We start from the raw sequence: 16,062 nt of genomic DNA, 5'->3' as shown, positions 1-16,062 counted from the left end.
ATAAACAAGCAATAAGGTATGAATTTTCAAAAACTGTGATGCAGACGTAATACCAACGACATGGAATGACCTTCATGCAAATTTTAAAGGAAACAGGGAAGAAGACAGGATGGAGGACAAGCTCACATTTTGAAAAAGAAGCGCAGAAAAGAAACAGCATGTAACTGTCACCAAAACCCCTATTTACTTACTTACTTAACCTATTCCTGTAACTTGTTTTGCCTGCTTACACTTCCTGAGCTTTCTTAAATTAGCACCTAGCAATAAGAATTAAAAAAAAAAATAGTCTCAAGAAAAGAACTAGGATTGCATTCTTAGAAAAGAACTAAGATTGACTAGCTAGGTTAGAAAACTTTCTCAGGACTCTTCCTACAGGTTCAGAAATAACTGCTTCATGAGCAACAGTATGCTTGCTTCTATCTGAGCTACAGCCCTTCCCAGTTTTGTTTTGCGTTGCCTTCTACTGAACTGCAAAGAAAGTAGAAAACAGGACATAACCTATTCACTCGGACATAATCTATTCTTCTGGGGAACAGGTTGCTGGAATGTGCCTCACAAACCAACAAATATCCAGGGGAAACAGTGGCCTCACAGTGCAGGCATCTGGGTGCCGCCAAGCGGACCAGAGGATAGAGGCGAGCATCCCCAGAGGGACAGGCGTGTAGGGAGCAAACCAGAAGGAGTGAGAAGATTCCTGCCAGAGGACACACCCTGAATCCAGCTGTGAGCGCTCGGGACGGAGCGGGAAGGAGGGCCATCTTCAGGACACAGGCCGGGGCCTTCCCTGGCTGTCCAGGGATTCAGACTCCATGCTTCCAATGCAGGGGGCTCGGGTTCAATCCCTGGTAGGGAAACTAAGACCCCACAAGCCACACTGCGTGGCCAAAAAGTAGGAAAAAAAAGAACACGAGGCTTAAATCCCCTGCAGGATGTGAGCAGGAAGACTGAGCACTGCTCCAGACGGAAGCGCACAGGACAACTGGACGCACAGAGCGCTCCCAGACGGGACTCGGCACCAGGAAGAGAGGAAGGGGAACGAAAGGTAACACCTCACAGCTGGAGAAGTTTTCAAGGGATCTATCAACTAGATGGCAAAATGTAAACCGATGCTGGGAGACTGCTGCTGCTGCTAAGTCGCTTCAGTCGTGTCCGACTCTGTGCGACCCCATAGATGGCAGCCCACCAGGCTCCCCCATCCCTGGGACTCTCCAGGCAAGAACACTGGAGTGGGTTGCCATTTCCTTCTCCAATGCATGAAAGTGAAAAGTGAAAGTGAAGTCGCTCAGCTGTGTCTGACTCCTAGCGACCCCATGGACTGCAGCCCACCAGGCTCCTCTGTCCCTGGGAGTTTCCAGGCAAGATCACTGGAGTGGGGTGCCACTGCCTCCATGCTGGGAGATTAGATGGTGGTAATAATGCACATGAGTGTCCTTCTTCGAGGAGAGGCAGAACACACCCAAACATTTCCGCCCTGAGGCCCCATTATTCCTAAGTGGGAGGAAGAGAGAGAGAGAGATACAGAGAGAAAAGATGAAAGGATGAACCCGGTGTTGGGAATGCTAACAGCTGGGGGACGTGGGTGAAAGGGACACACAAGTTCTCCACAGTGCTCTTCCAACTTTTCTGTTGGAGATGATCACAAAATTAAAAAAACAGGTGCTAATATCAGAAAAGCCCAAATAAGGGTGCCACGACCCCCACAGACACAGAGCTGGACCGTGGACACAGAGGACCGGCCAAGGACAACGCAGGCAGGTGCCCCGGGGAGACCTGCAGGTGGGGAGCAGCAAGGGCACTCAAGATGGGTGACCAGTCCGCACAGAGGCAGTGTCTCCACGGGCATGGCCCCGGGGCGCGCAACTGGCAGGGGAGGGGCTCTGAAAGCTGAACCAGCAAGTGTGACGTGACCCCAAACGTGAGCCTGAGTGGACAGCGGGAGAACTGGGCTAAACAGCGCAGGGGGCCAAGGGGCTGAAAAGGAATTGCAGGGGAGCGGAGAGGAAAGTAGCAGGCGGGAAAGAAAGAGTAAGTCTAAACACCCACCCTCAGGTCAGGACAGAGCGCAACACCTGAATGTAAAAAAGCGCCTGAATGATAAAGTATTCTCAGCTCACAACTGCGGCCCACTGCCTCCATGGCCACTAGGGCTCAAAGCACGACACGTGCCCACGCCTGTCCTGGGAGGTCTGCACCACGGCCTCCTCACAGATGGCTCAGAGACCGGAGGGTCTGCGTGCTGCCTTGGAAATCCCAGGTCGGCTCTTCAAATTTGTCTTCATCTGAATCAAAGCCCTCCACCATGCCGTGATGACAGTGTGCATGGCTTTAGGTCCTGGCAACCTGTTTCCAAGCTCTGTCTCTTGCCCAGTTCTTCATTCTGAAGTCCTCGTTTCTCGACTTGCATGCAGTTAGAAGCAGCAAAGAGAAGGACAGTGAGGCCCAAAAAACTGCTGGTTATTCAGCCGTCAAGGAAGATATTTAAAAAAAGTCACTGAACGTATCACCGTAAAATTTTAGCAGCAGATTCACAATGATCTCAAGATTACCCAGGAAAGATGAAAGGGTGTTCAAAGTACCCTTTGACAAGGCAGAGAAAAGTGCCTGACCACACACAGGAAAACAGGAAACGAAGCCCTGGGATGGTTCCTGCACATAATGGGCACTGCATAAATGTTTGCAATAAAAATCCTATGTCACGCCTTTCAAGCTGAGGTGCAGGTCTTCACGGGTTCCTTCTCAGACTTGCATATATTCTCTAAAGAAAACAAGGGGTGGGGATTTTTATATTGATCTTTAAAAATTAACATAAGCTATTTGCATAATGTTGGATCATCCGCATAAAACCACCTGTTAACCAAATACCACTGTGAGGTCTCACACGTGAGGTTCTACTCGCTTAACATGGGGCTAACTTCACAGTGGCTCAGTGGTAAAGGACCCACCTGCTAAGGCAGGAGACCCAGGTTCAATCCCTGGGTCGGGAAGAACCTCTTGAGGAGGAAATGGCAACCCGCTCCAGGATTCTTGCCTGGGGAATCCCATGGACAGAGGAGCCTGGCGGGCTACAGTCCATGGGGTCACACAGAGGTGGACACGACTTCATGACTAAACAACGACAAATTGAACAGAATAGGGATCTAATGTTGAAAGAAAGCTTCCTGGTCAAACGTGGGCGAACCAGCTTCCGGCACGGCACAGGGAGGCAGGTTTGACGGGAGTCTGCGTAGGGAAAGGGGTGCCCTCGGCCCCGGAGGGCGGGCGACGGACCACAGGCCCCAGGAGCCGCAGGGCCGCCGGGGTGCGGGCCTGACTCGCCGCCCGAGTCACTGCTGGGAACTGAGCCCACTGGTCTGCGAGTTGGCCGTTTTTCACTTGTAAATTTGTTCTATAGTTTAAAACTCAGTTGTTAGTGCCTATATTTGGGCATGTACTTGTTAAAGGCTATAGTAGTGGGAAAAAGCCTTTTTTCTAAGAAAATATTGGAATAACTTTTTCCCTGTCAAAGACTGAATTTATGGAGTAGGGGTGGAGGGAGAATATGCTAGTGACCAAAAGCCACGACCGCGGCCTCATGACCCAAGGAAGGCTGTTTAACCAAAAATCACTAATGTCTGTCTTAGCCAAGGCCTCAAGTTGTATGTGGATCCCCTAATTTCTAATGTGCTTCACTGTGAAGCCCTACAAAGGTCACAGCTGAAGGTCCCACTAGAATAAAACTCCATTTCTCACAGCTTTTTAGCTAACAGTGTTATTTCCATCACACTCCCTCCAAACTAAACGCTACGTGAAAAACCAACCATATACAGTATGGCACGTACGCATATCTCCCCCGATACTTCCTGACTACAGGTTCAGAAAAAAACACAGCAATAGGTCTGAGGCAGCAGCTCTTGCCACACACAATTACTGAATTATGCACGGCCACAAGCCACACAGGGAGGCACAGCCGTCATCCTGGCCATCAGACCCGGGGCAGGGTGAGCAAGGAAGCGGAGGAGCAGAGGCTGTGGGCCCCCCACGCGCCAAGCAGAGGGGCCCCGTGCGGGCATTCTAAACGCGTCACTCTGCTTCACGTCCAGCAAAACCTGGGACGGGCGTGTGACCCTCACTTTGCCAGGGTCGGGGTGGGGCCCAGGCCGCTGGTGGGTGGCGGCAGGATTCTGACCCCAGGGGCCCCGCTCTCTCCTCTCTGCCAGGCTGCCGCCATGGCAGGCCACCAGCTATAACTAATCCACTACGGGATTTAAGACTCCACGAGGAAAACCCTGACAGAAGTAAGATGGAAATTAAGGCAAAAAATGAAATTTACTTTTACTAATCCAAGACTTATACTGGCTATGAAGTTAAGTTCAGGAACCAGGGTCTTCAGTTGACTTCATCTTGTAAATGGTACTGTGAAAAGTGTATCAGATAAAAAAAGAAACTATGCAAATTGAAAAGGTGACAGTTCTTTTTTCAGTCTTCTGAGAACCTAGGAAAAACCATCTTAAAAGAACAAAATCAGTCAATGTTCACACGTTTAGCAAAAACTGATGGCAAGAGCATAAACAGTCAGTGACATTTCTGGACAAAGACCTCACCCTGGACAGTACTGAAAGCTTTAGGACATTATAAGCTGTCCTTCACGCGTGTCACAGTTTTACAGCGGTGAAATCCTTCTCGTCTTGAAATTTTACCCCACCGAACTACCACCTCCTCTAAACTCCTGCTGAAGGAGTGGATAAAAGCTGAAAGGCAGCGTGACTTACTTCGGCTCTCCTATCTTGATGCCAGGATGCTGCGTGTAGGCGTGAGAGTGTGTACTTGGGGCAGACTTAAACGCCATTGGACAGATAGGACACTTGTAGAAGACTTCACAGTGAGAACCTTGGATGTGAGACTTCAGCGCGGCCACATCCGAGTACACAACATTGCAATGCACACATCTGTTAGAAAACAAACACACGGGCGTTAGCACGAGGCCGCCAGACCTGTGTCACTTAACTGTGCAAAACTGGCTCACGTGAACATCTTGAAAACAGCCCTTCTAGGTTCTTTTTTTTAAACATGTGGGGTTTCTTCCATTTAGAACAGATCAATTTATCTTCAGATAGTTGAGAAGGAAGATTAGGAAAAAGAAAAATGAAATTCCAAGGGACTATTTTTTTGAGCATCTTTTATAAAGTGTCTAGGCACGAACATCCAGACTCCAGACTGCGGTGGGACCGATGGAGCGTGAGGCCATGTCAAGGCCAGGAGCATGGCAAGACCCGCTGGAAGAATTCTTTGCTACCTGATACTACATGCCAGCGACAGAGGGACCCAGAGGGACAGATGAGTGCCAGCTCACAGCCACCGGCAGCGTCCTGTCCAGCCCAAGGTGGCGAACGTACCCGGGGCTACTGCAGAGAAGGCCAAGCAGCTAGTGCTTCGGTCTCCTGGAAATTCCACTTAAGCACAAGACATCTGTTTAAGAAATGACATGAATGATAAACTGCTAAAGGACAAGCCTCCCCCGATAAATGGCCTCTCTAGCTCACCTCTTCTTGAATTAATAATAATTTGATGGTTAGCCCACTCCTCACTCAAATCTAGTCCTACAGAAACAAACTTCACAAGAAGTACGGAGACACTTCCCCCAGCCTCATCTTTCTCGTGGAGGGACTCCCAGCACCACTGAGAGTTCACCCATTTATCGCTTAGGCGTCCTTGTCGGCTCACCCCTGAAGATTATTAGAGATGGTCTCTCTGTTGACCCACAAGGACAGACCTTTCAACATCTGGCAGCCGTGTCCTGGGCGTGAACGTGAGAGGCTGACCTGGAGCGGGGCTGCAGACGGGGCTGAACCTAAGGTGCTTCTGTCTTAGAAGCTCCCTCCCAATTCAGGGAGCGGCTGCCAAAGTCACACCGAGCGGCACACTCTGAATTACGCGTGTTCTATCAAGTGGGCCATGTTAAGTAAGCTTTGTGAGCATTTTATAAAAATGGTAATTAATGCCTTAGCATTTCAAGTGACTGAAGGCATCCTGTTCAGCAATATATATAATAAATAAATATGTACATAATATATATTATACATATATATAATGCAGTAAATAACTATAGGACAATAAAGAAACCTCCTCTGTCTGATCCACCTGAACTACTATTCCAGGCAAAAAGCCCCCCAACCACCCTGACACGATCTTGCGTTAACATGAACTTGGGTCGCCTGGAACAGGTTTCGATCCCCTCTGGGTCAGTCTCTCACTTGTTAAATGAGAAGAGCTGGACTAAAGTTAGTCCTTCCTGACCCTAGAAGCTGGTAACTCCTATCAAAGATCATCTGAAACAAAAATAGTTGCTATTAAAGAGAAGCACACGGTACATCATGAATCATAAACAAAATATTTTTCCCGGCAAGAGTACAAAGGTGATAGGTGAAGGGGAAAACACCCAGGAAGGGATAATTCTCTGAAGTCTCCCGGAGCGAGAGGAAGATTTAACCCCCAAGAAAATCAACAAGAGGTTAGAGAATCGACAGCTGACTAAGGAAGTGGCTGAGGCTTGGTCCAAACAGCTTCATGGGAGCAAGGGAAAGCCTGCCTTAATATGAGGAGAAAGTAAAAAAACTTAAAAGAACTTAGGAGACAGTTGTGAAATATCTGCCTGCAAGTGGAAAAAAAGATTCATAGGCAACAGGGACCAATGAGGAATGTAAATAAGGTTAAAAAATAGAAGGAGAATTGGAAGGGTTCCTACAGCATTCTAATGCTATTAAAAATCTAGCCTACTAATAAATATTTAACATAGCTGAAGCCCTTTGTCTTCTGGATACCAATCACGTTTCTCTTCATTTTTAAAATTAAAAACATGATAAACTGCTTTCAGGATACAATCCTGTAATCCCCTCTTCCAGATGCAGGTTCAGTGGATCGAGAAGAGGGAAAATTCAGAGAAATACTACACTTGACTTTTACCAAATCGACCAGAAGCTAGAGGTGACCCCTGTAACATCTGGGAGATGGCAGTACGATCAGGAGGAGAGCACTCGGAAGACACAGACTCAGGCTGGGAGCTGCGCTGGAGACTTTCCTCTGGCTAAAAATAATTTAAAAAAAAAAAATGGGGAAACTAAAAAGCCAAAAAGAAGAAGAAACCATACAAGGTCAAGGGGCTGCTAAATCCCGGCCAAATAGCAGATGGAGCTGTTACTTGAAACAACAGGAAAACAACTAAGGTCAGATTGTGTTCTTTTACCTAAAGAGGTGTAAACAGGAACGAAATTTCAGAGCACGCACACATAGGGTTTTTATAGCTCCGTAACCCTCACGTGCAAGGAAAAAAAAAACCCATACTAAACAGAAATTGTAGTAAAAATTCAAAGTGCCAAATTTAGGCAACGCCGTGAACGAGGCAGGAAGAAAAGAAAAGGGCTGGGCTTTTCCAACTGTGTTAATTACCGTGAGCCTGCCAGCAGAGCGTTGTTTTAATTTAGGAAAGACACCAGGAATAGCTAGAATTATAGGCGTCTAACTTCTTTTATTCATTCCAATTTAAGTTTACTTTCATTATATTGGAAAAATCAACCCTAAACATCTGAGGAAATTGGCATCCACCGAAGGAACTGTACTCGTACAGAGTGCGGAGCTGCCTTCTATATCAAACAAAGACTCCAGTAATCAGAGTTTCCAAATACGGGATGAGAACCCAAGCGTCACTGTGTGTGAATTCTGTGGTATCAACGTGGAACGTCCCTCTTAAGCACTGAGCATGCTTCTGGATCCCCTGCTCTTACTCTGGAACACACCCCTGGGGACGGAGGTGAGTAAACATCCCGTCAATTTAGACAGGGCACCGAGGCGCAGAGAACACGCGCATTTCCACACGATGAGCAGCAGAACCGGCACAAAAAAGCTCTGGTCTTTAACTCTCCAAACCAAAGGCGATCTACCAGGTGGTTCTCAGTGCACGGAACACCTGCGCATCACAGGTTTGGAGGCATGAGATAAAAATGCGGAATCAGTCTCGTTATTAGAGAAATGGACAGAACCACCAAGAAACTAGCGACACCATAAGCTAAACTGAAATAAAACTGCTAAGTCAATACCAACGGGCCTTCGTTTTGATGAAACATCAGAACTGCATTGACAGTCTAACATTAACGATACCCGGTAACCACCGTCTCAAAATAAGCCCACAACACAGTAACACCTCTATTAACAAAGACCCTGTGGGGCAATGGCATGTTTTCTTGGTGGGCCTCCATTTAATCAAAAAATAGAAGGTGCAGGAATATGTTTTAGAAGGTCACAAAGCGGAGGGTCAAGCTCAAACGCATCATCACACATTACTAGGCTGATGTCTGGACGTGTCGGATGTTGTAAAAGACATCTGAAAATTTTAGGGGGCAGTGGCAGGACCACAGTGACGACGAGCAGAGACGCGGGAGAAGCCCGGGCCCCAGGAACAGAGGAGGAGGAAGAAAGGACGGTGATCTGGGTGGAGGGCTCCTCCACACTGAGCGACGGCGGGAAAGGACGTGTTGATACGACCCAGCCTTCAACACAAGAGAAAAGTGAGGGACCTTCTCACCCTTTTGTTTTGGTGAGAGAAGTACTCAGAGGAGCAGAAATGCACTGTATTCTTACAGGGGTTAAAATGTAGGCAGCATGACAAGGACAGTCAGAAAGTACAAAGGCTCCTAACACTCGATCAAAGCCAAGCTTTGCCACATGCCCGCTTCTGCCTGGCAGGAGGGGCCCCTCTTACCCTGGGCTTGGCGTGGACCAGCGTCAACCCCAGACACCCCCCTACGAATGAGCGAGGTTCCCAGAGGATCTGTCGATCAAGGTTTCACTTGTAAGAAAATGAAAATGCTGAGCACGGACCCCTCAGAACCCTGCACTAGCTCCACACGCCCGGAAATGAAGGCCGTACTGACCGGAAACCCACTCTCCGCGTGTAGTGCAGGCAGTTCTTGGTGACGTGGGTCTGGAAGTGCACGGACCGGCAGATGGCGCCGCACTCGGGGCAGGTGTAGGGAGATTTGTGCTGATGGATCCGCTGGTGGGAGGCGTAACTGCACTGGTTGGGGAGCAGCATCTGGCAGACAGTGCAAGTCTTCTAAACAAACCAGAGGGGGAGACACGATTGGTCCTGCGAAGCACTTTCTAACACGCAGAGAAGCTTGGTTAGACCTCAAAGTCAGTATACATCAGTCATCGCAAACACCGCAATAATTACTTATAAGCCCAAAGAAAAGGCAAACTTAAAAAACTTAAAAGGTCAAGATAAAATACCTGACCCCGCAAAACACAAACAGTATGTTCATAAAGTCAGGCTCATCCCCAAAGTGTGATGTAAAGAGAAGGTTAGCTTCCGGTAGAGTTCCAATTTTGTTACTTTTACCCTTTTTTTTTTTTTTAGTGCGTAGAAGAGGCACTCATAAAGTAAGTTAGCAAATCTAATGAGTAATTAAAGTACAAGTCTACGGACATCTACCTTGACAGTAGTCAGAGTTCCCAGAACTCAGTGACTTTCTTCAAAATAATAAAAACTAATTGGTGGCTAACTCAGTTTTCTTTTTTGGCCACTTCAGTTGTCAGTATTTGAGATGTCAAATACAGGAATACAAAAGAATGGCCACAGCAATTGGTTCTTTTTTGCACATGATCTGGTCTTTAAATGGACGAACTGGCCATTATACGATTTACGATTAAAACCAACAAATTACATTCGGATACATAAATTCAGATATTAAATCGAAACTTCCAGAGCTTAAAATCTAATCACATATAAACTAAAGCGGAGACCGAAATCCTCTTTGGGAAGGCCTCTACACCATTAACTAACACGGAAAAACGGAAACACGTCCCATGTTTTTCATCCCTTTAGATGTAAGCGCTACACATGGCAGAGTTTTAAAACACAAAAAAACTTACAGTAAATATAAATGGGGGACTTGACATCATTCCAAAGTTAAAAGGTGTTTCCATACTATTTGGACATTCATGCAACAAGTATCTACTATCTTCTAAAATGTATAATTTTTATTAAAGTCAGTTAAAGAAAAGCCTCAAAATATACTGCAGTTAAAAGTGAACCAATCTTATACTGAAAACAGAATTAAGACATTTTCAAAACAGACTTTTTATTCTTTTAGCTTCTGAATCAAGCAAATTAAGGTTTCAGCTTCTAAGGAAAATCAGAAACTCACTTGAAAATTCTTTCTTGGTTCTCTCCTGAAAGGACTAAAGTACAAATTTGATCCCATAAAATGTTTATTGCAGTCACAAAATAAGAACATTACAGGCAGCTTTGATGAGGTTAAGCATTCACTTTAAAATAGCATTCCTTTTCTAATAATACATATTCCAAAGATTAAAACAAGCCACAGCCAATGAAAACCAATCCACAGATGCATTAAGTATCAAATCCTGGTGACCTCTACTTTATCACAGGCAATCAACTGTTTCTTTGAACTAAAGGATTCTGTTCACTTTACCACACGGTTATTCATCCCAGGCAGTGAACTGTAACGTCTGCATTTTGACAGGCATCTCAGAATGTCTTGCACTTACTAGGAATAAAACCAGTGCTTTCTACACTCAAGTCAAAGTGTTTTATTTTTGCCCTATGCATTGAGCCCATTCCACCGTGAGCCAAGTGGTGAACTGGATCCTTTAGACAGATGGACTTAGATACATCATCTCATTTGATTCTCATAAAAATCTATGAAGTCTATGGCACGATCTCCACTTTACAGGTGAGGAAAGGAGGTGTGGCGGAGTTAAGAAACTTGCCAGGGGCCCACAACTCTCAGGTGGAGGAACCAGGATTTGAATCGCACTCTGACCCATTCCAAGGCTGACAGCGGGGCAGGGGGACAGCTGTGGTTACGATTACAGGCAACACCCCCAGCCCACTCCACGGCGTGTCTTCCATCCATGGTGACGCGGTTTTATTGTAGGGAAAGACAGCAACAAAAATAAGAGAAAACCTAAAAAGGAGACAGAGCTGTGTTCCCTTAAAGCCGAACGAATTTTAACGTATCTCCCATCAAGATGTCACCAGATACCCTTCATGGTACACATGAAATTCACAACGAGTTACTTAAACATGCTTCCCTATCAGACGCCTGTATGCCGTCATAATGTGTTAGTTATGGACGCATTGGCGGATGAAAGGGCTTTTGTACTAGTAAGGCGAACTAAAATAAGTATCAACGTTATTCAACAAGAGGCTTTACGAATTAAAGTGCTCTTTATGACAGAAATCTCTGACTGCAGAGACCAGGGAAAATGTTTTAGAGTGGCGAGGTCACCCACACAGGCACATTTCGATAGCGACCTGTCTCACACGTCGGTCCCTGGGAGGGAGGAAGTGTTCCCTTCACACTGCACTGTGGCCCCGGGGGCTCCACGAGAGCAGGCGGTGGTCTCTGCCCCTGCCAACCACTGATCAGCCACAGGAACCTGCCCTCGGCCCTTTCCACTGACTGAGGCTCCTCGCCAACTCCACGCAGACAAGCGAGACCGGGAGCGGTGGACCGCACGCCTGCATCACGACGCTTCCCCACTCTGCGATCACCGCAGTGGAGGAATCCAGCTGCCGAGGAGCCCTCGTCCAGAGAGTGCACGCAGCCACACACGCTCCGAGCGGACTCCCACACTTCTCTGCTTACCGGCTCCCACTCCACCCACTCCGTGTGCAGAACCAACCAGCCGTCTGGGCTGCAGGCCTCTCCTGGACACGTGGGCGAGAGCCACAGTTTTCAACTCACATGACAGCGTCTGCCCAACCGCTCCCCTCCGATTTTTAAAAAATTTATTTATTTATTTAGGTTTGGCTATGCTGGGTCTTTGCTGCTTGCTGTGTGGGCATTGCTCTCACTGCAGGGTGCGGGCATCTCCCTGCGGTGGCCCCTCTTGTTGCTGCTCCCGAGCTCCAAGCTCAGGCTCAACTGACGCAGCGCACTGGCGCAGCTGCTCCACGGCAGGTGGGAACCTCCCAGATCGGGCATCAAACCCCCGTCTCCTGCACTGGCGGGTGGATTCTTGCCCACTGAGTTGCCAGGGAAGCTCCTCCCTCCAGTTTCATCCACCGCCCTTGTTTTAGATAACAGGTCCCCTCTGCCTCCTGAAACGGTGGTGCTGGATCTCACAGCGCAGAGGAAGTGGAGCCAACGCCACTTGCTTCTCTGGGCTGCTGGAGACTCTTGGCAATGTCACTCTCTCTGGACTGGGCGATGCATACGGGCATCGGGCCAGGCCAGGATCTCTTTGTGGTCTCTGACAATCTGACTGTCCTTGTTTTGTTGTTTTAAACCAAAGAAAACAAAAGCGTCTCTCAAAACTCTTCTGTACAAGTTGAGAACACTTACTAGGGGATAAAGCAGGTTAATGTGATAATGTCGGCCTCTGGAACAGAAAACAGCTAAAAAAATGCACTTACACAGTTTCAGGCGTCTTCTGACAGTTTTACTGATGTCATCTGAAACACGGAAAATATTTGCAATACTCAGGTAATAGGCGACTAATTTTCAGTCTGGGGCAGATTTGTTTGCTCAGAGAACTGCTACCTTTAGAAAGTGAAATGCTACTTTTCAGTAGTCAGGTAACAGGAGAAAGTGGAAATTAAAAGCTGAAAGGTAATCGCAATCATATGTGACGACTACCCACACTGCACCCTCTGTGCCCAATCCTGGCACAGAAATCAATGGCTGGTGGGGGGGCGGGGGACACACAGGGGCCCTGGTGAGGATGCAGACAGCCTTAGGGCTTGGCATCCTCTTTGCATCATGAGGAATTATTTGAGCAGATTATTAAAAACATTTAAAGTAAAATCTGTGAGTAAAAAGTATACTGAGCACAAAGCCAGCAAAACTATTTGAGGAAAATCATTCTCTGCGTTTCGATTCATATTTTAGGGGGAAAAAGGTAGCCTGGGAAACGTACACAGGGAAGATGAGGAAGGCTCAGGAAACATGAGTAAACATAGTAGCTACTTATGCGTCCACTTCAAAGAAACCAAAACCTTGAGACAGCGTGAGACCCAGGTCAAAACAGTGTCACCTTAACAGCCCAGACGCTGACCACACAGCTTCTGCCTCATTAAGAACAGTTTCGCAGTCTTCCATCTACAATATATTACCAAACAATAATGATAATAAGTAACACCAGTCTATTTTCCGGCTCTCCCTCTCACCCGATCTCACGATGGGAGAACAGACAAAGCATTTCCTTTCCGACCCCACTGAGATGGAAGAAGCACGGAGCATCACAGTAGAAACAACGGCATACGCCACTGTGCACAACGCTAGCTGCTGGGGGTGCTTTTGTCCTCAAATCATTCTGCATTAAAAAGGCCTAATAAGAGCTGACAGTGAAATGAGCCAATTTTCAGAGAGCAGTGTGGTCAACTTATATAATCTACTCGGATGACAATCACTCAAGAAGACAGATAGATTAACAGTTGATGACCTTAAAATATAAACTGGGTCAGGACTAGCCTGACCAAAATTAAAACTAAACATTTAGGAGAGCAAGACCCAAAACCAAGCTAATAATGATACTCTGGGTGGGTGAGGGGACTGAGGTGGGCTCCATGGTTTCCTGAAGAAGCCGCTTGAGCAGATACGGCTCCAAATGAACTGGTCGGGGCTGCTGGAGATCATTTAACACACCTGGTACATTGTGCTCACGACGCCCATGACCTCCCTGAACCTAAACTGAATCAGCAAGCCCGAAAAATGAGGACCACTGCAGGTAAGTCACCTTAATCTGCATTCTTGAAGCTACCATGGATACGTGGCAGGTAACATCTAATTTTGCCTGTGTCCAGTCGAGTCTAACTCTTTGCAACCCCATGGACCATAGCCCACCAGCCTCCTCCATCCATGGGATTTCCCAGTCAGGAGTACTGGAGTGGGTTGCCATTTCCTCCTCCAGGGGATCTTCCCGACCCAGGCGCTGAACCATCAGCTCCTGCGGCTTCTGCACAGGTAGGCAGACACTTTTTACTACTGAGCCGCTCGGGAAGCCCCAGTGTGGATATGAAAGTGTTAGTCGCTCAGTCGCATCCAACTCTCTGAGACGCCGTGGACTGTAGCTCACCAGGCTCCTCTGTCCATGGGATTCTCCAGGCAAGAGTACTGGAGTGGGCTGCCATTCCCTTCTCCAGGGGATCTTCCAGACCCAGGGACTGAACCAGGGTCTCCTGCATTGCAGATTCTTTACCACTGAGCCACCAGGGGGGCCCTCAGTGTGGATATAAACCCCAGAGTTTATCCTCGTAAGACTCCTACGGTGCCTGCGACTGTAAAGTTCTGTGCTTGTGTGTCAGCATGACAAACTAGAAGGAGCAACTAGCAATAAAGAAGTCCTGCCTTGAGTCCTGAGCTGGCCACTAATTGGGCATACGTTTCCTCAACTGTAAAACAAAAGGGAAAGGACACAACACCTCTGACTCTGCGGCTGATACAGAGTCTGCAGGAGGAAAACCAATCTCACCAATTCAGAGGCCATAATATGCACTTCCGATCCGTACTGGGCTAAATTTAATTGCGGTTTTTACCAAGGAGAAGCAATGACATTTTAGGACACTTAATTTTCAACGACTGAAACTACAGTTGCGGCCTCTTAACTACCTCACGGAGCCGAGGGAAGCTTCTCCAGCCCCTCTCTCACTCCTTTTCTCTTGCTGCCCTGAGGCAGGTTCCATCCCTGGGTTGGGAAGATCCCCTGAGCAGGAAATGGCAACCCACTCCAGTACTCTTGCCTGGAGAATTCCATGGACAGAGGAGCCTGGTGGGCTGCAGTCCATGGGGTCGCAGAGTTGGACACAACGGAGTGAGCAGGCACACAGCTGGGGCAGATTCACCAGAGTTAAAAGTGCCCAGTGCCCCCTTCCTGTTGCACCACATGGTTCAGGGTGACTGGGAAGGGGATGGTCCACCCAGACTCTCCATCTCACACCCCGGCCTGGGGGCTTGCCCTCCTCAGAAGGACCAATCTATGCAGGCAGGGCCTGACGTACCCTGGGGTCATGGCTGGGATCCAGACTGGGGGCAGCGGGACACAGGGTGAAGAGGGCCTGGAGCTAAGCCACGGACGCCCACCCAGCTCTCAGCAGGGCCTGCCGGGGCTTCGTGGAGCACTGGGTGGGTCAGCGGCAAAGCAGCACTCAGGGCCGCCACTGCCACGAAGATGCCATCCACACAGCACACGCGCGAGGAGGAGCGGCTGTCAAGGCAGGCTCCGCGAACGCGAGCAAGCCCTCCTTCACCCCACGGCACGGGCCAAGCCTCCAGAGCCGGAGCGTGGAACGCACAGGGTGAGAGGGGCGTCGCACGGACAGCCCCAGCCCGTGTCAACAGAGAGAGAGATCCTTGACTGGGTTCCAACAAGCATCCACACACATGCCCAAATGGCATCTGACAAAGCACAAAAAAGGCAACTCAATGGAGGAGGGGCAGCCTTTTGGACAAATGTGTGCTAAGTCGCTTCAGTTCAGTTCAGTTCAGTTCAGTCGCTCAGTCGTGTCCAACTCTTTGCAACCCCATGAACCGCAGCACGCCAGGCCTCCCTGTCCATCACCAACTCCCAGAGTTCACTCAGACTCATGTCCATCGAACCATCTCATCCTCTGTCGTCCCCTTCTCCTCCTGCCTTCAATCTTTCCCAGCATCAGGGTCTTTTCAAATGAGTCAGCTCTTCCCATTAGATGGCCAAAATACTGGAGTTTCAGCTTCAACATCAGTCCTTCCAATGAACACCCAGCACTGATCTCCTTTCGGGTGGACTGGTTGGGTCTCCCCTGTGAGACCCTACGAATGCAGCCCACCAGGCACCCAGCTCCAGTATTTTGCCTGGAGAATCCCATGGACAGGGGAGCCGGATGGGCTACATACAGTCCACAGGGTCGCAAGAGTCAGACACAACTTAGTGACTAACCTGTGTCTGTGGGATTCTCCAGGCAGGAATACTGGAGTGGGCCGCCACGCCCTCCTCCAGGGGACCTTCCCGACCTGGGGACGGAGCCCACCTCTTCAGCCTCCTGCATCAGCAGGCGGGTTCTTTATTACTAGCATCACCTCACCG

At 48.4% G+C, this 16,062-nt stretch overlaps 1 protein-coding gene across 10 annotated transcripts in view; it reads right to left on the bottom strand.

Annotated features, from left to right (window-relative positions):
* ZNF532 (zinc finger protein 532) overlaps positions 1-16,062 on the bottom strand; it is a 111,672-nt gene that overhangs the window by 38,832 nt on the left and 56,778 nt on the right. For all 10 annotated transcript variants that reach the window (XR_001917161.1, XM_018039509.1, XM_018039510.1 and 7 more), the window contains 2 exons: positions 8,904-9,085; positions 4,749-4,925 (listed from right to left, as the gene is read on the bottom strand). Coding sequence is in view for 9 of the 10 variants with exons in the window: in XM_018039509.1 (XP_017894998.1) it covers positions 4,749-4,925; positions 8,904-9,085 (359 nt within the window). In the remaining variant the exon portion in view is untranslated. The remainder of the gene's footprint in view (positions 1-4,748; positions 4,926-8,903; positions 9,086-16,062) is intronic.

Source organism: Capra hircus, chromosome 24 (assembly GCF_001704415.2).
Source record: "Capra hircus breed San Clemente chromosome 24, ASM170441v1, whole genome shotgun sequence".
Lineage (NCBI taxonomy): Eukaryota > Metazoa > Chordata > Mammalia > Artiodactyla > Bovidae > Capra > Capra hircus.
This window is presented reverse-complemented; position numbering and strand designations above follow the sequence as displayed.